This window comes from Brienomyrus brachyistius, chromosome 10 (assembly GCF_023856365.1).
Source record: "Brienomyrus brachyistius isolate T26 chromosome 10, BBRACH_0.4, whole genome shotgun sequence".
In the NCBI taxonomy this organism is placed as follows: domain Eukaryota; kingdom Metazoa; phylum Chordata; class Actinopteri; order Osteoglossiformes; family Mormyridae; genus Brienomyrus; species Brienomyrus brachyistius.
The window spans coordinates 18,467,332-18,489,383 of NC_064542.1; the positions used below are offsets into that span (position 1 = coordinate 18,467,332).

The window sequence follows — 22,052 nt, forward strand, 5'->3', positions numbered from 1 at the left end:
CTTGAAAAGGGTCAGTCAGAAATGTTCTTTATTGTTAACATATTGAGGACATGTTTTTTAGGGCGCTTCTGGCAAATGCTATAAGATGACCGATCTTGAAACTGGCGACACCTATGCTGTTAAGGTCATACGGCTATATTCCTGGGGAGTGGAGGAGGTATGTGGTATGGATTGTGCTTGATGTCATCCCTCTTTTCAGTTTATCTGCATTTCCCTTTTACTTTATGAGATGGTGTGTTTGACATTTCACTCAGGTCTGTGAAGAAGTACAGATTTTAAAAACACTGCGCCACAAGAATGTGGTGGGCTTCTCCCACTCTTTCGAAGATGATAAGTTCCTGTACATTTTCATGGAGTTGTGCAGTGGGCAGGTGAGTCCCTGACTTTTGTAGACATCTTACTAAGGCAAAGACTTTGTGATAGATCAGGCTGCCCCTGTTTCTCCCTGCCCAGACACTCGGTGACATTTTAAAAGCTCGGGGGACTCTGACTGAGCCCGAAGTGCGATACTATGTTCACCAGCTGATTTCGGGGTTGACATACATCCACCGGCAAGGTTACGTCCACAGGGACATCAAGTTGGGTATGTGTACATGCACTCACGCTTTACTCAATTTTCTGTATAATAATGCTGGCATTTCACATGGCATTGCGAGCGTAGGTCGTCTGGATTTCTGTGTAGTGTTAATTTATCAATTTGGTAAAGTCTGCAGTTTGGCAAAGTATTTGAGTCTATCCTTAATGCAAATTCGTTTGTCTTTCAGAAAACTTATTTGTCAGTGACCAAATGAAGCTGAAAATTGGGGATTTTGGACTGGCGGTCAAGCTGGAGCCGAGGGACAAGTAGGTGTTTTTTGCAGAATTCCTGGCTAAGCTTTCAAATTTGTTTATACAGCAAGCTAAAGCACATGTGCGCTTAACGTTTTCCATTTGTGTGTGTTGTAGAGAAGTCTGTGGTACTCCCGTCTATATGGCTCCAGAAGTATGGAAGCGAGAAGGATATGGAACCGAAGCAGAAGTCTGGGCACTGGGCTGTGTCATGTACGTATACCCTATCCAACCCCCCTCCCGGCCAAAGATCGGCATGGCTAATAAAATCTGCGTAACATTTTAAGAAGACATGCGTCTAGCATACATAAATATGTTTTTTTTTTCTTCTTGAAAGAGAAAAGAAAAATGAATACTGGCACACAGCTGAAAGGAATTGCTCTTTTGGAAGCACAGCATTTTTATGTCAAATGTGAAAGACCTCAAACACCTTTGCTGCCTTTCTTACTACAGGTACCAGCTTCTGATTGGGGAAATCCCATTTGATCACGACGATCGCTCTGAAATGTTGAAGAACATAAAAGAAGCAAAATTTATTCTACCTAAGAACCTTCATTCTGAGGCTGGAAAACTAATAGAAAAAATATTTCAAATCGACCCACGAGATCGCCCGTCACTATCACATATCCGTCGCCACAAGTTCTTCAGAAAGGTTGGTCCACTTGCAAACTGGTGGGATGTGGATGACTAGCTGGTCTGCTGAGGTCACTGGTACTTACCCTTCCTTTAAAATTACAGTAACAAAAGATGGATGGATGCATGGATGGATGTATGGAATTGGTTTGCTTAACTGATGCATATTAAACTAATACCTTAGGGCTTCACTCCAAAGACACTGCCAGCTAGTAGCTGCAATACACCACCACAGCATAAAGCAGTCAACCCATTCAGAAAGATTTTCAACCGTTTCATGCGCCTGATACGAAAAAAGCGATCCAGAGGTAAATTCCATCGACATAAATCCTACTAGTAGATCATCTCTCAGTTCCTCAGGCTCAGATGCTTGACTTGGCAAATCCATGCTTTCTCGCAGTTGAGCCTTTACGGGAGGATGCCGAGCAGAGTGGACTTGAGATCCCCCAGCCTGTGGAGTCACTCCGTGTTCTAGAGGATGTCAACAGACCAATGAATGAAAAAATTGACCTGGTCCAGTTGGTCAAAGTGGTTGAGGTAAAGATATGCTGTTCACAATAGTGAATCCTTGTCCTGTTCCATCTCTGTTACCATTCTGTAGCTTAAGCTTGTCTTGGTGATTTGCATGGATAAAGCTGGGGTATATTGAATATTAGTGTAGTCGTCCTTGAACTCTAGTGAATGCCATGTTAACTGAAAACCTCTATTTTTCTACACAGGGACCTGTAGGCAGGCTGTACTCAGCAAGTGCAGTGACGCCCCACACCTCAGTGCCTCCCCCAGCTCCCTGTACACTCCTGTTTCAATAAAGTTCTTTTGTGTTTCAAGCATTCAGGCATGGATTCAGTTTTTTTCTTGTACGATTATGGCCACATTCATACCAAGAACACACTAGACAATCTCATGCAGATTTCATTTTCACCACTCAGTCTGTTCTGCTTAATTGTTTGGAGTATATGTGTTCTGACACTATGTTGATGGGAATTGATTCTTTGAGTGTCACCTAAAGAGCTTGTATTACTTGGGTAAATTGCATCAGACTCATGTTATTTTGAAAATTATATTTTCCTATATGTGCCAAAGTCAATTGGGATTACCAAAATCAAAGTTGGCTCTCCACCTCCTGGTTATTGGAAGGTACTACGCCCCTCTACTAAATGCATTTCTTTCACTCACAAAGTGCATTTCCTGCACGCAATGAACTTGTTTCTTTGACAAAATGCATTTGGTGAATGAAATGCCCTTTTTCATTTACGAAAGCAGATACATTCAAGCTTCTGAACATGATATGCTAGGTGCTAATATCAGTTCTGTGTACAAAATGAAACATTCCTGTTGATTTCGGGGCACCAAAGACAGTAACGTATTTATGCTTCTGTGGACAAAATGTAACTGTAGTATGTCTTTCTGTGGACAAAATTCAAGGCATTACTTGATTTTGTCATTGAATAATGCATTTTGTCACACAGTATGTATTTTGTGTCCGAAAATGAGCGCTTGACAGGAGCTGGAAGACTACTTTCGTATGTACAGTACAACTAACAACGGAAAATCCTACATGTACCTACGTGTTACTGATAGTTGTCCTTTACTTATGTTGTAGAAATTATTTTGGGCTGGGTCATGAGGAAAAGATTCGAGGTTGAAGAGGGGCATTTTATAGCAGACCACCTTGCCACAGAATGCACCCCCTGTCTATCTCTGGCTCGGAGAATACTACAGTACATGCACCAAACTTGCGCCAGTTACTGAGATTTATTTGTGCTGAAGAAATGATTTTGGGCTGGGCCAAATGGAAAAGTTTCTGGGTGGGGTGGGGCTTTTACACCAGGCCCCTGTCTAACTCTGGCTGTGAAAATCCTACATGCACCAAACCTGTGCCTTATTTATGTTGTATAAATTATTTTTGGCTGCAATGTAAAGAAAGAATGATGGGTGGGTGGGGGGTTGCAGTTTTAACTCTAATTGGGACTGTAAGATGTAAAGTAATGAATATTCGTTCATTCATGCGACTGTAAGATAATGAATATCTAAAAATTGAAAAAATACAGAATTTCATAAACTTTCTCAATGACTTTGTTTTTAATCAATAAGAAATAAAATAACAAGAATAACATATAAATAAATATGACATTCAATAACAATTAAAGTAATCGCAACAACAATCTAACAAATAGAAATTATGTTATAGTAATTAGGAAGTCCACATTTTAAAATATTGTCATTGAGCAATCAGTTGGAAGGACAACATGGAGGGAAGGGAACAGATAGCCTGCTTGGCATGCTATTCGTGTTTGAGTTTATCAGTGATTAGCTATTAACCTTTCACCGCATAGTAATGGTGCATTCCAAACAGATGTTGGCCTTGATGCGTACTGGCTCGTGATTGGTTGGCTATTTTGCGGTAACTTTGTTTTTACTCAGATGACACCCTTAGCGATCGGTCTTACTCTCTTGATAGACTAACGTGGTGTCTACAATGTATAATAAAAGCTGCCCCGAACCATAGTAACCAGTTCACTCTACAGGCAAAGTTTATTCATTTACTCCTTCACAGCCAGTTAAAATAAGAACAATTAGATAAACAGGAACATATGCTGAGCATATGAAGTTCTTTGTACGGAGTGCTGAGACACTGTGGGAGGCCATTCGCTAATCATCTCTCTCAGACAAGCTCAGCGCAGTCAGTCTGATATTAGACTCTCTAGTCATTCATATTACACAATTCTTAAGTTTTCTGAAATACTGGATCTTCTAACCACACTCAAAATACAGTTTAACTGTTCTTTCTTAAACTTTCTTAAAGAACGTAAAATGTAGCTTTACTGCTTACATTTACATTTCCAGCAAACATTTTAATTGATGCAAATGAGAGTAAATGGTGAATCAGTTTATTTGCTATCTAGCCACATTAAATGCATTTGCTGCCCAACCGTTCATCAGTATGTGACCACTGCCATCTGGCTTTAAAGAGTAAGTCTACTGTAATACTATCATTACAGTAGTATTATTAGTATTATCAGCTTATTGAAAATGCAAAATGAGATGCGGGAAAAATGTCTCAAATGCAGATCAGTTGATCGGTGATCGGGAGCTTACTAATGAAAATGAGAAGACCAAAGGGTTTGAACAAGAGATGGTGGTGGGGCTGTGATGGACCCCTCCTGATGTTACATTTATACATGAACATGCACTGCATCACATTATTATACAGTTTGTTACATTTAAACATTTATACATGAACATGCACTGCATCTGTGACGCCCGCTCCGTCCGCTCCTCGTGTGTGCCACGCCCCCTAATTACCCACGTGTGATTTCCTGATCGTGCCCAGTCGTGTCTTGTTTCCTGCTGCCTTGTTCCATGTATTTAAGTTCCTGTTTTGTACTAACCCGTTGTCTGTCATTGATGTTAGTCGCGTCAGATGTTATCCGCCATCCGTTCCCCCGATTCCTTTATTAAAACCCCAGTTTGCCCCGTAATTCGCCTGTTTGCCTGCTTCCTGTCTGCTCGCCTGTCTGTTCGCCTTACCGGCTTCCAGCGTCCCGTGACAGAATGACAGACCCACTGAACAAGGCACAGCAGCAGACCGAGAGCCATCGTCTCGGTCTGCTGCAAGAGGTGTACCATTGGCTGAACCAGCCCGACGTCCGGGAGGACCCCGTCGCGCTGAAATTAGCCACCGACAGCTGCGATCTCCTGCTGGCGATGTCCCCATCGGAGGGCGGGCATCGTTTGGGAGAGGTGCGCGCTCTCCTCCATGAGCTCATCCAACGGATGACAGCTCAGAGGTTAGAGCTGGACGCGCCATGCGTCGCGGAGACTGTTCCCCTGCTGTCTGTCCCACCGGACGAGGAGCAGCCTTCCGCGACTCGCACGACAAAGAGGAAGAAGAGGAGGAAGCACGCGATCGCCCCTGCGATCGTTCTGGGAGCGTGCACGCTCATCCCCGCTTCTCTCCTCACCGGGGAATTGGAGGACTCCCCGGCTGACCTCGACGTCGTCACCGCAGCTAAGCTGCCTGTGCAGGCAGCTTCCCCCGTCCGGGGAGAACACCCAGCCGCCGCTGAGCTGCTACCGCCCTTCGAGCGGTACTACTTCCGGCCCGAGCGGCTGGCCAACAAGGGGGCCAGCGCAGTGCGGGACGCTATCCCGCGTGTGCCCCGGGCACTTAAAGGGGCCACGTCCGTCTTGCCCGCACGGGACCTACCGGTCCCGCCGCCTGCAGCCCCTGCTCAGCCCGAGCGGCCGCCTCCTGTGCCTGCAGCCCCTGCTCAGCCCGAGCGGCCGCCTCCTGTGCCTGCAGCCCCTGCTCAGCCCGAGCGGCCGCCTCCTGTGCCTGCAGCCCCTGCTCAGCCCGAGCGGCCGCCTCCTGTGCCTGCAGCCCCTGCTCAGCCCGAGCGGCCGCCTCCTGTGCCTGCAGCCCCTGCTCAGCCCGAGCGGCCGCCTCCCGGGCCGGCGCCCCCTCTGCAGCCACCTGCAGCTCCCGGGCCGGCGCCCCCTCTGCAGCCACCTGCAGCTCCCGGGCCGGCGCCCCCACAGCCGGACCGCGCTCCTGTTCCTGACCCGGCGCTCCCTGCTGCAGCTCCAGAGGCACTCCCTCTGCCAGTTGACCCTGTTCGGGTCCCTGTCCCTGGCCCCGCTCCTGTCCCTGGCCCCGCTCCTGTCCCTGGCCCCGCTCCTGTGACCCCTTATCCCTCGCTCCGGCGAACTCGACCCCGACCGAGGGTCGTAATGTCTGTGTCCCGTAAGGGGCGGGGACACAGACGCAGGACGGGGGTCCCACCCACCCTGCCCCCTGGCTCGCCCTCCGTCGCCTGCGCTGGGGCTCGGGGGGCGCCTGCGGTTCCTGGCCCTCCGGGTCGGCTGTCGCCTGCGGGTCCCCCTCCGGTGCCTCGTCGCCCTGCCTCGCTCCCCCCTCCGGTGCCTGGTCGGTCGCCTGCGGGGCCCCCACCTGCGGCTTGTCGGAGGACGTCGCCCCCTGCGGCGGCTCCCCCCCTCGCCTTGCCTTCGCCCTGGCCCCTTCCAGCTCCCTCGTCCCCTTCCCTGGTGCTCCCTCCTGCTCCCTCCCTGGCCCCTCCGCGGGTCCCTCGCCCTGTCTCCTCGGCCCCTCCGAGGTCCCCTCCGGCTCCGGCCTCCCGGCTGCCTGCGGCCCCTCCGGCTGCCTCCCGTCGCCCGCTGGGGCTCCCTCGGGCTCCCCTTACTTCCCCCTCCTTCTCTCCCTCCTTTCCTGTCTCTGTCCCGCCTGCTTTCGTTCCTCCACCTGCCTTTGTCCCGCCGTCCTCTATTCCTGGTCCCTTTGTTCTGCCCCGCTCCGTTCCTGGTTTCCCGTCGTTCCCTCCCGTCACTCCCGCTCCTTTTGTTCCGCTTGTTCCCTCTGTTTCTCCCTTCCTGGTCTGTCTGTCGGCCTTTCCTGTCCTGTGTCGTGTCCTGTCCTGGCTCCTGCCTCTTTGTCTGTTTTGCCTGTCTGTCTTGTTCCCTGGTCCCTGTTGATTTAGGTTTACATTTGTCTTTCAGGTTCTGGTTTCCCGGTCTCGTCCCGTCCTTCGCCTCCTCCCGGGCGCGCCCAGTGTAGCGCGCCTTTGGGGGGGGGGTTCTGTGACGCCCGCTCCGTCCGCTCCTCGTGTGTGCCACGCCCCCTAATTACCCACGTGTGATTTCCTGATCGTGCCCAGTCGTGTCTTGTTTCCTGCTGCCTTGTTCCATGTATTTAAGTTCCTGTTTTGTACTAACCCGTTGTCTGTCATTGATGTTAGTCGCGTCAGATGTTATCCGCCATCCGTTCCCCCGATTCCTTTATTAAAACCCCAGTTTGCCCCGTAATTCGCCTGTTTGCCTGCTTCCTGTCTGCTCGCCTGTCTGTTCGCCTTACCGGCGTCCAGCGTCCCGTGACAGAATCATATACAGTTTGTTACATTTATACATGAACATGCCCTGCATCACATTACGCAGTTTGTTACATTTCTGCTTAGCCTTTTCTTTATACAGATGTTAATGTTACTTATTGCAGCCTCTTTAAAAGAAATGAAAAAAAATGCTTTAAAAGTTGCTATACTGTATATAGGACTGTGCAAAATTCTTAAGCAACAAAAGAAAATTCTTTTTTATTTCATTTATCTGGGCTGTCAGAAAAAAAAAACATGATTTAACATAGGAACTAAGGATGTGCACCATTCAGAACTGATTCGCGATTGGCCCCTGTCACGATCACGGCGTAGCGGTTGCGAGCAGGACGGCGGTAAGCGGCGATCGTGTGGGCAGGCGTGAAAGGAGCAGGCAGACAGGTCGAGATCAGGGTAAACTCGGGGTTTAATTAGGGAATCGGGAGCAGGGAACATCAAACCACACAAGATCCACAACAAACTACAATGACGGACAAGGGGAACAGGTAAGATCAGCACTTAAATAGGACGGGACTAATCAAAGTAATCGGACACAGCAGGAGACGATCAGGGAAGCACACGTGGGTAATCAGGGGGCGTGGCACACACGAGGAGCGTATGAGCCGGGCATGACACTTATTTTCTACAAAGCAAGTTCAATGCAAGCATAACCTGCAGAAGCAAGACAAAGCATGGCGGGGAAAACATATTATTGTACTGTACAATTACTTCAAATTTAGGAATAAAAAAATACGACCAAAAATGTTTTAGTTTGCCAAGTAATCAAAAGTCAGAGTAAACTAATACATGATAACACACATGCAAAAGATCAATGGCAGAACAGGTGCTCTGAACCCAGTCTGGATTAAAACGGAATTAACCACCTCTCTCAACATAATATTGGGATCATTTATTCTCTTCAGAGGCCTCTATAGAACTGTGCATCCATCTCCTCACTCATGTTTAGACAGACGTATCCTAAGGCACCAGGGCAACATCAGGCCCATCAAGTAGAGAATTCAGCACCACGGACAGTGACCTGTGTTGCTGTGACATCTGGTTCCTTCATTGGCTCTGTATATTTTTCTAGAAATAACTAAATGGCTCTTTTGGGGGAATTTCCAGTCAGAGACTTGGTTCTTATATGACGAGAAAGTATTATTTTTACTTAGACTAAGAAGCTATAGAATATCAGCTCTGCATGCGATCTCTCCTTTACTGCTGAAGCACCTCTGTCGCCGGTTGACATTTTCACAATGGATGGTCTTTAGATTTGCATGAGTTTAAGTACATAAGGAGTCTAACCGAAATATATAAAGCTATTTTCAAACAGGACAAGGAGGCAGCACAGATGACAAGAGACAGCACCGACCAGGGGGAGCCAGTCATCTCCCCAGCAGACCGAGTACACCTCCGCGTGTTAAATCACAGGGGATTCAGGGTGAAATGGCAAGAGATGCAGGTCAACACACAGGAATGTTTGGATTGGTGGTATGATATGTGGGGAGGTTGGCAGCAAGCTGTTATGAAAGGGCTTTTCTTAGGAGCTGTGATTAATCTGACTCTGATACTAATCTTCTGCTGTGTAGATCCTTTAGTCATCACCCTAGTGAGCAAAGCTCTGTCTCAACATGTGACAACAGCTGCCATGTCAAAGGTGGTGGGAGGACCGTCTGAAACGACGAGATCCTGGATCCAACACAGAAAAGGAAAAGACATCGCTGACAATGCCCTGCCTGCATGATTGCAACATGAAGGAACCGCAGGGATTGACTGCCTAATTTCGAATTAGAATTTAGTAATTAATTGTCAACATACCACAGCACATGGTGCACAACTACAAAATGCATTCTCTGTATTTAACCCATATGTGACATAGAAGGTTGCAGCAAATTCAGCGCCCAGGGAGCAGTACTTGGGGGCAGTATCTCAGTGAGGCTTTGCTGGTCGGGGATTCGAACCTACAGTGTTTCAACTACAAGTGCACTTCCCTAACCGTAAAGCCACCACTGCCTAATCCGACAGCTGGAAAGAGTAGAATCATGAAGAAGTGTATGTTATGGATGTTGGACTGCAGCACTATCAGTTAACCTCCCCGTTTATCTATGGGAGTTCATAATACGGCAGTCCTGTCCACTATTTTACGACGATCTCACTATAGGTGGGATCTGAATCTGAGTGTTTCTAGTTCATGAACTATGCCAGCCATGGACCCTGACGGTGGGCCGAGCCTGGAATGTTCTCCATGTGTTGTCAAGGGCTTTCCTCTGCTTTCCCCCCCAGTCTAAAAATATGCCAAGGTTAATTTAAACATTTAAACACAATGACTTAAAATTGTTCGCACACACTTCTAAACATTTGAAGAAGCCAAACAGTGACTAGAACATAGAATACGTGCCATAGGTGAATTGGAGTTGAAATTCGACATCAAGGTACAAATGGGTCACACAGAGGATACCTTCTGCATCGCCCAACAAGGGATAGCATCGCTAGTCCCAGCCCTGAGACATGGTGATGATGCAGAATGAATATTCTCCTGTGACTCTGGCTTGGCAGTTGCACAACATTTTACTGTAATATGCCTCTCATTTGTTTACTTTTTGGCTTTGTCCTTTAGTGTGTAATGACTGTTCAGTAGTGTTTATTTAAGCCATAGGCTTGATGTATGATCTGAAAGCAGTGTTTGTTTTTGGGCAAAGATAATGTACTGTAGTTTTGAGAAGATTCTTTGATTTTGCAAGATGAGTGTAAGGTTTTGTGAGTTTAGCTTGTATTTGAGCGTTTGTGCTTAGTGGTTTAATTAAAGGAGAGGAGATTTTATGAAATGTGTTTTAGCAATTCAGAAAAACTGTTTCTTGGGATAGCCTCTTTCTTTATAAATGAATTACCACCCATGGGTCATAAGAAACATTTAGTCACACAACATCACCGCACATGCTGGGAAAGAACTGCATTTTATTCACACACAAAACACCATAAGAAATTTCAAGTTGCACTGCCCCAACCTCTATGTGTTTTTCTGCAAATGCCACTCTGTGAAACAGATTCGGTCCGCAACTATGTAGAGTGGCACAATGCATGCTAAGCATTTGTAAATTGTCTTGTTGCTTAGCTTCTTGGAGTGGCAGTGCACACAGTACTTCCTGCCCTGGGTGGCCTTCAGCCTGGAGTCCACAGCAGGAGTGTCAGTGATGGCCACTGGGACGCACATCTGCTTCTGTGGCTCTGGAAGCACTGCTGCTGTGTCCTGCTGCGCCCGAAAGCGTTTCTGTGTGAGAGGCTTCTGCCTCTTCTCCCTGGCGATGGCTGTATGGATGATGAAGCTGTTCACCACCTTCCTTCTCTTTGCACGAGTAGACTGTGTCTGAGGTGCAGGTGGAGAAGCGGGTGGAGATTCTGCCCTTTGGGTTCTAAAACAAAGAAAAAGGAAAAATATTTAGGATCTAGGCAACAAAAATATGTGCATTTTCTTTATGCAAACAAAGCCCGACAAATGCCCCACGTAACTTTGCCCAAACGAAGCCCGACAAATGCCCCACGTAACTTTGCGCAAGCAAAACTCGACAAAGGCGATGCGTAACTTTTCCCAATGTACCACAATACAATTGTCACCAAAGCAAATGTTAATTATGAATTGCTGAATCACGGAATTATCAAAATCTATAGAATTAAAGAGCAAAATGTTGCATCCTCTCCGTGCAAAAAAGCGTCCACCTCCATCGAATCAACGGAGTCAGCGATGGATGCCTCACTTCCAAAATCTTCTTCTGTGCTTCCTCAAACATGAGGCATTCTGAGCCATTTTTCTTCATTCAAAAATGTTGTGCGAAAATAATTGGGAAAACTCACCGAGATTATCTGTGCAATGTGAACTCGAGACACTCCCACGAATACTGCGCCGGCAAAGAAACATTTGCGCATTTCTGTCCCCAGTGCGAAAAACAATGGCGAATCAGCACATCCCATACCATTTCTCAAACCTTAGACACACCTCTATTGGACAAAACAAGTGACACTGTAATTTGATGTTCATACAAAAAGTTAATTATAATGAAACATAACCATGGGCAAAGGTTCAGTGCGTAAAAATTGATATGCTTGCAGGGAAGCAGAGCGTATATTTAAAATTTTTTTAAAATGCTTGACAACGAAGAATGACAGTGATTGATTCGTATACATAGGAGATCAAGCTTTCAAACGAGGGTAACTTTTCATTCAGTGGTTTTCTTCAAAAACTCTGGAGATGAAAAACACAGCACGTGTTTACAGAATGCTGATGGACATTTTTCTGCGATGAGTGAGCAAGCTATTTGAGAGCATGACAGTCATTTTTATGGGAAAATGTGTGTTTTGTCTTTTTTGGAATTTAACAAGCGGTTTTTGTTTGATCTTACATGTTTGTTTCTTCTATTTGAGGTCCTTCTACTCTATTAAAAACTTGGACGTATGTGTCCAAACCACTAGAGGGCGAGTTCTGACAAGCCTATAACTGTCCTGAGAAGTTGTTTGAATGCACTTAATGCCTTGACACTTGTTGATGTGCGTGTGCTCTGCTCGAGGAGTAAAGGGGAGATCGCGTGGGCAACCTCATGCTGGGTCCATGTGCTGTGTGTGGGGTGGGTAATGGGGGAGACCTCATGCTGGGTCTACGCGCTGTGTGTGGGGTGGGTAATGGGGGAGACCTCATGCTGGGCCCATGTGCTGTGTGTGAGGTGGGTAATGGGGGCGTCCTCATGCTGGGCCCATGTGCTGTGCATGGGATAGGAAATGGGGGAGACCTCATGCTGGGTCCATGCGCTGTGTGTGGGGTGGGTAATGGGGGAGACCTCATGCTGGGTCCATGCGCTGTGTGTGGGGTGGGTAATGGGGGCGTCCTCATGCTGGGCCCATGCGCTGTGTATCAGCTGTCAGAATGAATGGCCTAGATGTAATAAATGCCACCTTGTGGACATGCTCTACTGCCTCCTGCCTGTATTTATTCTGCCAACATCACGTTTGATCCCGATGCTACACTGTGTCCCAGCTCTACACAGCAGAATACATATGACATGGGGATGGGCTTAGTCTGTGATTTTCTCCTGTGGAAATCTATCAGCATCTCCTTAATCTTGCTGGTGTTTAGTTGGAGGTGTTTTAGCCAACAGCAACATACAAAACACAATAGTTTGTAGTTACAAATGCAAATGCAACTTTGTGACACTTCATGGTTTAACACTGCATGACTTAAGTCAGCGGTGTCAAACTCAATTGCACAGGCTCCAAAATTCAAAGCACAATTTAGGTTGTGCTTTTAAGCGAAAGTTAAAATAATAACATCAAAACATTCCATTATCTTAGCCCTTATGCCATTCTGTCAGAGCTGGATGCTTGGCATCTTTTTTGGCCAACAAGTTCGTTTATGTTTAGGGTAAGGTTCTGTGTTGTGAAGATTCTCTCTCGGCCACATTAGTTCCACAAACAAGACAAACAGATTTACCGGCAATGTCAGTAAACATATACTCAGCCTCCCACCGGTTTTGAAAGGCTCTGTTTTCAGAATCAACTTGTCTCTTAGCCATTGTTCGGATTTTACTAGCTTTGACTTGAAATTAGGGTTGTATACATCAACGGACACTTCATTGATCTGACGTAATTGACGCAGGAATGATCGCAGGTAGTCTCTCACTCGGTAAGGCAGCTGTTGCGCTGCATTATCAGATTTGTAGTCTATGTGTTATCAGCGCTTCATGTTTACAGTAGTATTATTGTAATGTTTCATTATTTTTATGATTTACCTGCAATTTTAAAGCCAGAATTAGGGAATGAATCTCATTTGTAACCTGGAAACAGCCTGTACTGCTTCTCTGTTGAATAGTCTTAACCCCCAAAACATCCAGGCATTAGTTCATTCCATAAGTGACTATGTACACAGTATTAACTTGTATTCTCACTGCTGGGCCATACAACACAGAGCATCTCCACACCTTCTCAGACAGCCTCTGCAGGGATGTCCTCCCTGATGATGAGAGGGGTCTAAGCATGTGGACATTTGGGATAATGTCACTGCAGAATTAGATGGTCAGCTGTACGACTTCAACCCTGTAATCAGACTCATCGCCTTTAGTTATGATAGCAAACATAAAGGTGTCACCTGCAAAATTCAGGATCTTCACAGACTGATCTCTGGAGCAGCAGTGATTTGTTTAGAGACTGAAGAAAAGGGGGAGAGCACAGAGCCTGGAGGAGCTCAGTGCTGAGGGTCAGCGTGTCTGATGTGTGCTGTAAGCATACAGATGTCTTGCATTTGTAGAACATTTTCTTTGTGCTGCTGTTTATATGTGTTGTTGATGCTGCAGTCAGTAATTTTCCACTAGCAGTCTCACCTCTGCATTTTACAGGAAGACTGACCGACTGAGAGCAGGGTGTTTGTGTCACACGTCTCAGTGAGCGAAAACCACACAAGCATCAGGTCCTCAGCTCAGTCCCTCTGCTTCACTAGAAAAACCACAAACGGTATTTTTATCTAAAAGGGGGTGAGCAAGTGAGATGTTATTGACAGCATGAATTCATCTACTAACATTTCAAATTCAAAGCTAAAAGCAGCATGTCCAGGATATCAGTAATACCACTTATCAATATCAACAGTTTGGGTGCAATAATGTAGAATTTTGCACAGTTTAGTTAATATCTGCAAGATACTGGTCAGTAACATTATAGGGTCATGTTGCTGAATCTCATTGTTAAGCTTAAATGAATCTATGCATTTTTCAGGCAAATCTGAGCATCTTACTTGTGTTTGTTTGTGTGGAGTGGCATCCCATGCAGGTTGGTCTCTGCCTGTGCTCTATGCTTCCTGAGTTGGGCCACACCCCCTCCAGACCTCGAGACGAATTAGCAGTTGTTGGATAAATGAATAACAAAAGATAATAATACAAAAGTCTTTCTTGCTGTCTAACCTCTGATTACAGCATCAAAATTCTGATAAGTGGAAAATATGCTTAGTCTGTTGCTTGGTGGTGAGATGTTTCCAAGAGGTGAACCACACAGAGCACAGTCATTTTCAAGGTTATTTCTCATTGGTCAGTGTGAAAGGCTGCGTCATTACTATAACGCCGGGCTCAGCACAGTGACAGCACCTGCGCTGCACTGTGGATCACAAGCCAGGCTGCAGACCATCAGCCCTGAAAGTTAAAACAGGACTTGTGTATGTGTCATGTGTTGTTTAATGAAACTTTACAGGACAGAACATAGTGGATTCACTTTCCTTTGCACTACCAGTCCAAAGTGTGGCCACAACTGCTTGTAATGCATCTGTCTCTATTTTCACTATGTTCTTAATGTTATCATAAATGGCTCCAAAGCAATTGAGTAAAGCATATCAAATATTGCAACTAAGAAGAAAAGTGTTCAACATCTAAAATTTTTCTCAAATTTTACACTCAGCCCACTTATGCTTGGATGACAGCGTTACAGACTCTTGGCATTCTTTCAACCAACTTCCAGATGTAGCCACATGCAATGCTTCTCCAACTGTACTGAAGGAGTTTCCACAAGTTCTAGGCGCCAGTTGGCTACCTTGCTCTGGTGCAGGGGAACACGCTGGATGGGATGTCAGACCATCGCAAAACGTATCAATTTAACTGTGTAAATATCCCTAACTGCTACCCGCATTTCCAATCTGATTACAGTTTGATCTATACATTTAGAGTCATATACTCCCAATATACTCTCCTCACTTTTTAATTTACTGCATGTCTCTGCAAGGTTGCAGTAGGGGCATGAGTACCCTGGCATATTTGGGGGGGGGGGAGCATTTCTACAGAGGCCTGTTATTATGTAAAATCACATGTAAAATTATGCAGAGGAGCCCAAGGTGACATTTGGTCGGGGGGCCCAGAATTTATAGCTATGCCTCTGTTACTGTGTTTTTTTTGTTCTAGCCACCAACAACTCTGGGGTTGCTATATCGCCACCTAGTGGTGAAGACATCAGACAAAATATGTTTACCTGTAAAAGAACCAAGGGATTCTGAAATCCAAGTGTAGAGTTAGCAGGTTTAATTAATCATAAGCAGGGATGTCAGTCATGTAATCTGTGAGTTGCTGAATTAAACAGAAACATTTCTGAAACATTGCAGGGTTAGAAATATACCAAACTCCCAGTCCACATCCTGGGTGACAAAGGACAACTGGAGGTTGATGTGACAATCTGTCAGTGACATTCACAGCATTTTATATGAAACCAATACCACAAAAGTGGATCAAAATAATCTGAAACTATGTATGAATTTTAAAACTAAATACAACAATTCTGCCTGAGCTTTACTTTCCCATCACTGAACTAGAGCAGTGAATGATTTAAATGTTACTACAGGCATAATATCAATCATCTGCTTTCATTAACACTGCCTGGGATCCTTCCCTGAGGCTGGCTAATTGTCCCAGGGCCGTGCGTATCTAACGTTCCTCACACAGAGGTCTCTGCAATTACAGGGATCTGTCTGTTGGTGGGCTGGACTCCGGAGTGGGTGGGCCAATGTGCCCAGAACTTCTTCTGCCTCCTCTGCTCAATGGCTGCCACCAGCATGGCTGGTTTCGACAGGCGCCCGTGCTGGCGCAGTCGTTCCGGGGAGAGCGCCAGCAGGAAAGCATGGGGGGTCAGTTCTTCCTACGTTGCCCGGGGAAGTGAGGGCAGCCCTGCCGGGTACAGTGCTCCAGCTCAGCTGCGAACACCCCCAGACTTTCACCAGTGATCCGCTGCATCCCTGTGTCGTGCTGCTCCCAGTTGTGACACTGTCGCTTGGGCAGGTGGGGGATGTTGGCTCCGTCAGGTCAATCCGGGGAGGCGAAGTGTTCAGGCTGCATCCCCATGTCATATGTATTCTGCTGTGTAGAGTTGGGACACAGTGTAGCATCGGGATCAACCGTGATGTTGGCAGAATAAATACAGGCAGGAGGCAGTAGAGCATGTCCACAAGGTGGCATTTATTACATCTAGGCCATTCATTCTGATAGCTGATACACAGCGCATGGGCCCAGCATGAGGTCTCCCCCATTACCCACCCCACACACAGCGCATGGACCCAGCATGAGGTCTCCCCCATTACCCACCCCACACACAGCGCATGGACCCAGCATGAGGTCTCCCCCATTACCCACCCCACACACAGCGCATGGACCCAGCATGAGGTCGCCCCCATTACCCACCCCACACACAGCACATGGGCCCAGCATGAGGTCTCCCCCATTACCCACCCCACACACAGCGCATGGACCCAGCATGAGGTCGCCCACATTACCCACCAAACGCACAGCACATGGACCCAGCATGAGGTCTCCCCCATTACCCACCCCACACACACCACTATTTAAAGCATTTATAGGTAATATTTAACACTACACATTACATTACATATGTGACAATGACACACCAATACATGAAAATTACAGGGAACTTTTTCTCTTACTTACTGGGTCCAACCTGCCACGCTGTCAGAGGTTGCCCAATCTACGGCTGACAGCGCGAGCCTGCCTGCATGCAGATGAGGAGCCACTTAGCTTCACCGTTTGAAGTGTAAGACACAAATTTAAATCAAAGTTAAATTAGCAATGAATGTAATGTATGCTTCAATAGAAATGTGTATCTTGTATGCTAATGGCAGTTCAACAATTAATAATAATTAAAAAATAACCGATACTTTATTAATCCCTGTGGGGAAATTGTCTTTATGCTTTATGATTACAAGCAGGGACACCTACTGTAGACCACTGAGCCACACGCTGCCTCAATTTGCGCATTTAATTGTAATGTTAGCCAAAGGAAGGCTAAAGTCGCTAGCTAAAGAAGTTCAAAGACATGATTTATAGCATTCTAGATTTAAGAAAAAGGGAATTTCAATAAAGCTAGAGGGTGTTTCCCAGACCACTAAACAGTTGACCATTTACATAAAGTTTATCCACCGTGATAACAGCCCAGGACCCCTCAGCGAAGATCTTTTCCTGATGAGAAACAGGGATCTATGGCGCTGGAGGATTTCTTTCGGGAACTGGTCATTGATGCTGTATTCGGTTCCTTTCAGTTCATTGCCTCGGCTCTTCACTAGTTCCTTCTGCTCAAAGTGTTCGACCTTGAAGACGATGGGTCTGGGATGCTTGCTTGTCGTTCTTCTTCCATCCTAGGCAGTGGACCCAGTGAAAAGTGATGGTATTCATGGTGTCCATTGGTTGTTTAAGCTGCTGCTGGAGGAACACTTTGATTGTAGCATTTTCTTCAGCACGCTCTGGGATGCCTGAAAATAGCATGTTGTCCCGCATACTGTGCGCCTGAACATCCAGAACAGATTCCTTCACCTGTTTCTTTCTATCAGAAAGTTTCTTCATTCCTTCAGAGAGGGATTGAAGGGAATCTTTGAGTCTTATTTTTCGCAGCAAGCGGTTCAGCCTGTTGCTGGCTGAATTCCAGGGATTCTCATAGTTTCTGGACATCCACCAGTGCCTAAACTGGATAATTTGTTATTAATAGCAGACAAGATATTGTTGAAATCTCTATCGGATGAGGAAGCCACTTTAGAGGAACACTCCGAACGGGTCCGCTTCATGCAGAGGGTTGTTGGGTTGGTTGTCTTCCCCATGATGATTCGCTGGAAACACTCGTCTACGTAGTCCTGCAGACTTCCCAGGGTACCTTCGTCCAGGATGAATTGGCTGTGATTATCACATCAATCAGGGAACGTATATTGCTAAGATGTCACGCACAGATGTCACGATAGCTCACACTCACATTCCCTCTTCTTCATTATTTTTCTGAACACACTCTACCCCGACTTGTCCCCCGCAACAAGATGTCACTCCCTGTAGCAAGTAAAGTCTTTCTTAGGAGAGAAGCAGACATCAGCCATGGGCAAAGCCATGGGCACCCAAAGTACGACAAATCAAAATGTTAGGAAATTTGGCAACACATGGTTACTCTTTTGGTAACAGTGACTTTGGTTTTATTTCGATAGATGTAAACTACATAATATGGTCTTGAAAACCTTGTTTTTTGTTCTAAAAACAAACTTTGTTTTACAGGATAAAAGTGCACAGCTGCTCAGATCAACCCCAGCTAAGCAGCACATGTGGGAATATTTTTCAAAATAACATGAGTCTTATGCAATTTACCCAAGTAATACAAGCTCTTTAGGTGACACACAAAGAATCAATTCCCATCAACATAGTGTCAGAACACATTCACAAAATGCATTTTGTCAAAGAAACAAGTTCATTGCGTGCAGGAAATGCACTTTGTGAGTGAAAGAAATGCATTTAGTAGAGGGGCGTAGTACCTTCCAATAACCAGGAGGTGGAGAGCCAACTTTGATTTTGGTAATCCCAATTGACTTTGGCACATATAGGAAAATATAATTTTCAAAATAACATGAGTCTGATGCAATTTACCCAAGTAATACAAGCTCTTTAGGTGACATTCAAAGAATCAATTCCCATCAACATAGTGTCAGAACACATATACTCCAAACAATTAAGCAGAACAGACTGAGTGGTGAAAATGAAATCTGCATGAGATTGTCTAGTGTGTTCTTGGTATGAATGTGGCCATAATCGTACAAGAAAAAAACTGAATCCATGCCTGAATGCTTGAAACACAAAAGAACTTTATTGAAACAGGAGTGTACAGGGAGCTGGGGGAGGCACTGAGGTGTGGGGCGTCACTGCACTTGCTGAGTACAGCCTGCCTACAGGTCCCTGTGTAGAAAAATAGAGGTTTTCAGTTAACATGGCATTCACTAGAGTTCAAGGACGACTACACTAATATTCAATATACCCCAGCTTTATCCATGCAAATCACCAAGACAAGCTTAAGCTACAGAATGGTAACAGAGATGGAACAGGACAAGGATTCACTATTGTGAACAGCATATCTTTACCTCAACCACTTTGACCAACTGGACCAGGTCAATTTTTTCATTCATTGGTCTGTTGACATCCTCTAGAACACGGAGTGACTCCACAGGCTGGGGGATCTCAAGTCCACTCTGCTCGGCATCCTCCCGTAAAGGCTCAACTGCGAGAAAGCATGGATTTGCCAAGTCAAGCATCTGAGCCTGAGGAACTGAGAGATGATCTACTAGTAGGATTTATGTCGATGGAATTTACCTCTGGATCGCTTTTTTCGTATCAGGCGCATGAAACGGTTGAAAATCTTTCTGAATGGGTTGACTGCTTTATGCTGTGGTGGTGTATTGCAGCTACTAGCTGGCAGTGTCTTTGGAGTGAAGCCCTAAGGTATTAGTTTAATATGCATCAGTTAAGCAAACCAATTCCATACATCCATCCATGCATCCATCCATCTTTTGTTACTGTAATTTTAAAGGAAGGGTAAGTACCAGTGACCTCAGCAGACCAGCTAGTCATCCACATCCCACCAGTTTGCAAGTGGACCAACCTTTCTGAAGAACTTGTGGCGACGGATATGTGATAGTGACGGGCGATCTCGTGGGTCGATTTGAAATATTTTTTCTATTAGTTTTCCAGCCTCAGAATGAAGGTTCTTAGGTAGAATAAATTTTGCTTCTTTTATGTTCTTCAACATTTCAGAGCGATCGTCGTGATCAAATGGGATTTCCCCAATCAGAAGCTGGTACCTGTAGTAAGAAAGGCAGCAAAGGTGTTTGAGGTCTTTCACATTTGACATAAAAATGCTGTGCTTCCAAAAGAGCAATTCCTTTCAGCTGTGTGCCAGTATTCATTTTTCTTTTCTCTTTCAAGAAGAAAAAAAAAACATATTTATGTATGCTAGACGCATGTCTTCTTAAAATGTTACGCAGATTTTATTAGCCATGCCGATCTTTGGCCGGGAGGGGGGTTGATAGGGTATACGTACATGACACAGCCCAGTGCCCAGACTTCTGCTTCGGTTCCATATCCCTCTCGCTTCCATACTTCTGGAGCCATATAGACGGGAGTACCACAGACTTCTCTACAACACACACAAATGGAAAACGTTAAGCGCACATGTGCTTTAGCTTGCTGTATAAACAAATTTGAAAGCTTAGCCAGGAATTCTGCAAAAAACACCTACTTGTCCCTCGGCTCCAGCTGGACCGCCAGTCCAAAATCCCCAATTTTCAGCTTCATTTGGTCACTGACAAATAAGTTTTCTGAAAGACAAACGAATTTGCATTAAGGATAGACTCAAATACTTTGCCAAACTGCAGACTTTACCAAATTGATAAATTAACACTACACAGAAATCCAGACGACCTACACTCGCAATGCCATGTGAAATGCCAGCATTATTATACAGAAAATTGAGTAAAGCGTGAGTGCATGTACACATACCCAACTTGATGTCCCTGTGGACGTAACCTTGCCGGTGGATGTATGTCAACCCCGAAATCAGCTGGTGAACATAGTATCGCACTTCGGGCTCAGTCAGAGTCCCCCGAGCTTTTAAAATGTCACCGAGTGTCTGGGCAGGGAGAAACAGGGGCAGCCTGATCTATCACAAAGTCTTTGCCTTAGTAAGATGTCTACAAAAGTCAGGGACTCACCTGCCCACTGCACAACTCCATGAAAATGTACAGGAACTTATCATCTTCGAAAGAGTGGGAGAAGCCCACCACATTCTTGTGGCGCAGTGTTTTTAAAATCTGTACTTCTTCACAGACCTGAGTGAAATGTCAAACACACCATCTCATAAAGTAAAAGGGAAATGCAGATAAACTGAAAAGAGGGATGACATCAAGCACAATCCATACCACATACCTCCTCCACTCCCCAGGAATATAGCCGTATGACCTTAACAGCATAGGTGTCGCCAGTTTCAAGATCGGTCATCTTATAGCATTTGCCAGAAGCGCCCTAAAAAACATGTCCTCAATATGTTAACAATAAAAAACATTTCTGACTGACCCTGTTCAAGCATCTCCTCTCTGCAGAAAAAGATCAACTGCGATCACTTTCAACAACATTGTGGTGCACACCTGTCCCAAAAGCTCATCCCTGCTGTAGGACCTTAATGTCTTGGGATCTACCAGAATCTCAGGCACTTCCGATGCCATCTGAGCGCGGGAAGGTTCACTGACAGACATGATTTCACCAGAAGAGAAGCGCGATCCGTAACTAACCCGTGGAATACTCGAAATGGGTAGTGAGCGCTCGCGTTCTAAATGACGTGTACACTAGCGTCATCAGTCTTAGAACGCAGCCAAGGCAGCCACGCGATTCGAACTTCTTAGATGGATTACGTCACCACATTGAAAATTACATGGACGGTAAAAGAAGTGAACTTGCTAAGACAATGGAACTAAACACGGATAAAAACTTTTATTACAATCAACTTTATTGAAGAAAAAAAATGTGTACACCAAACGTTCAGTTTCGGTAATGCAGTAACACATGCTCGGGAGTAAAGCCTTAGAGCAGAGGCCAGGCGGACCGCGGTCCGGGTCCGTACCCAGAAGCTGTCCCATACGGAGCTGGACCGATAGTCAAAACAAAAGGTTATGATTTAGAACCTGACTGGGCGCTTTTATTTTGTCGGCGCAGCTTTTATAGTCTTTTCGGTAGCGGTTTAGCACTAGAACCGCCGTTTCCCACGCCAACGAACGTTAACCGCCAAGCAAGACGCAACTCGCCGTATGCAGCCCTGTCTTTGCGCTAATGTGCCATTAGTGTTAATAGCACCAGCGAAGCTACTGATGTTCCTTGTTCCTAACAGAGTGGCTTTTCT

At 45.6% G+C, this 22,052-nt stretch overlaps 2 protein-coding genes across 2 annotated transcripts in view; one reads left to right on the forward strand and one right to left on the reverse strand.

Annotated features, from left to right (window-relative positions):
- The window catches only part of LOC125750929 (serine/threonine-protein kinase PLK3-like), a 52,278-nt gene that overhangs the window by 296 nt on the left and 29,930 nt on the right, over positions 1-22,052 (forward strand). Inside the window, exons 2-5 of the mRNA XM_049029300.1 lie at positions 62-157; positions 255-371; positions 454-583; positions 765-843. Of these exons, the coding sequence (XP_048885257.1) occupies positions 62-157; positions 255-371; positions 454-583; positions 765-843 (422 nt within the window). The remainder of the gene's footprint in view (positions 1-61; positions 158-254; positions 372-453; positions 584-764; positions 844-22,052) is intronic.
- Positions 18,953-21,539, reverse strand: LOC125750928 (serine/threonine-protein kinase PLK3-like). The gene is made up of 10 exons (XM_049029298.1): positions 21,304-21,539; positions 21,086-21,181; positions 20,872-20,988; positions 20,660-20,789; positions 20,400-20,478; positions 20,202-20,297; positions 19,764-19,962; positions 19,475-19,598; positions 19,246-19,382; positions 18,953-19,063 (listed from the first exon to the last, which is right to left on the reverse strand). The coding sequence occupies exons 1-10, from the start codon at positions 21,409-21,411 to the stop codon at positions 18,974-18,976; spliced, it is 1,176 nt and encodes a 391-aa protein (XP_048885255.1). The 5' UTR covers positions 21,412-21,539; the 3' UTR covers positions 18,953-18,973.

Excerpts from the sequence above, each read along its gene's own strand:
- LOC125750928 (XM_049029298.1), bottom strand. The coding sequence starts at position 21,411 with ATGTCTGTCAGTGAACCTTCCCGCGCTCAGATGGCATCGGAAGTGCCT. Across the intron at positions 20,479-20,659 it reads CCACAGGGACATCAAGTTGG|AAAACTTATTTGTCAGTGAC; the intron begins GTATGTGTACAT and ends TTTGTCTTTCAG. Across the intron at positions 20,298-20,399 it reads CAGCTGGAGCCGAGGGACAA|AGAAGTCTGTGGTACTCCCG; the intron begins GTAGGTGTTTTT and ends TGTGTGTTGTAG.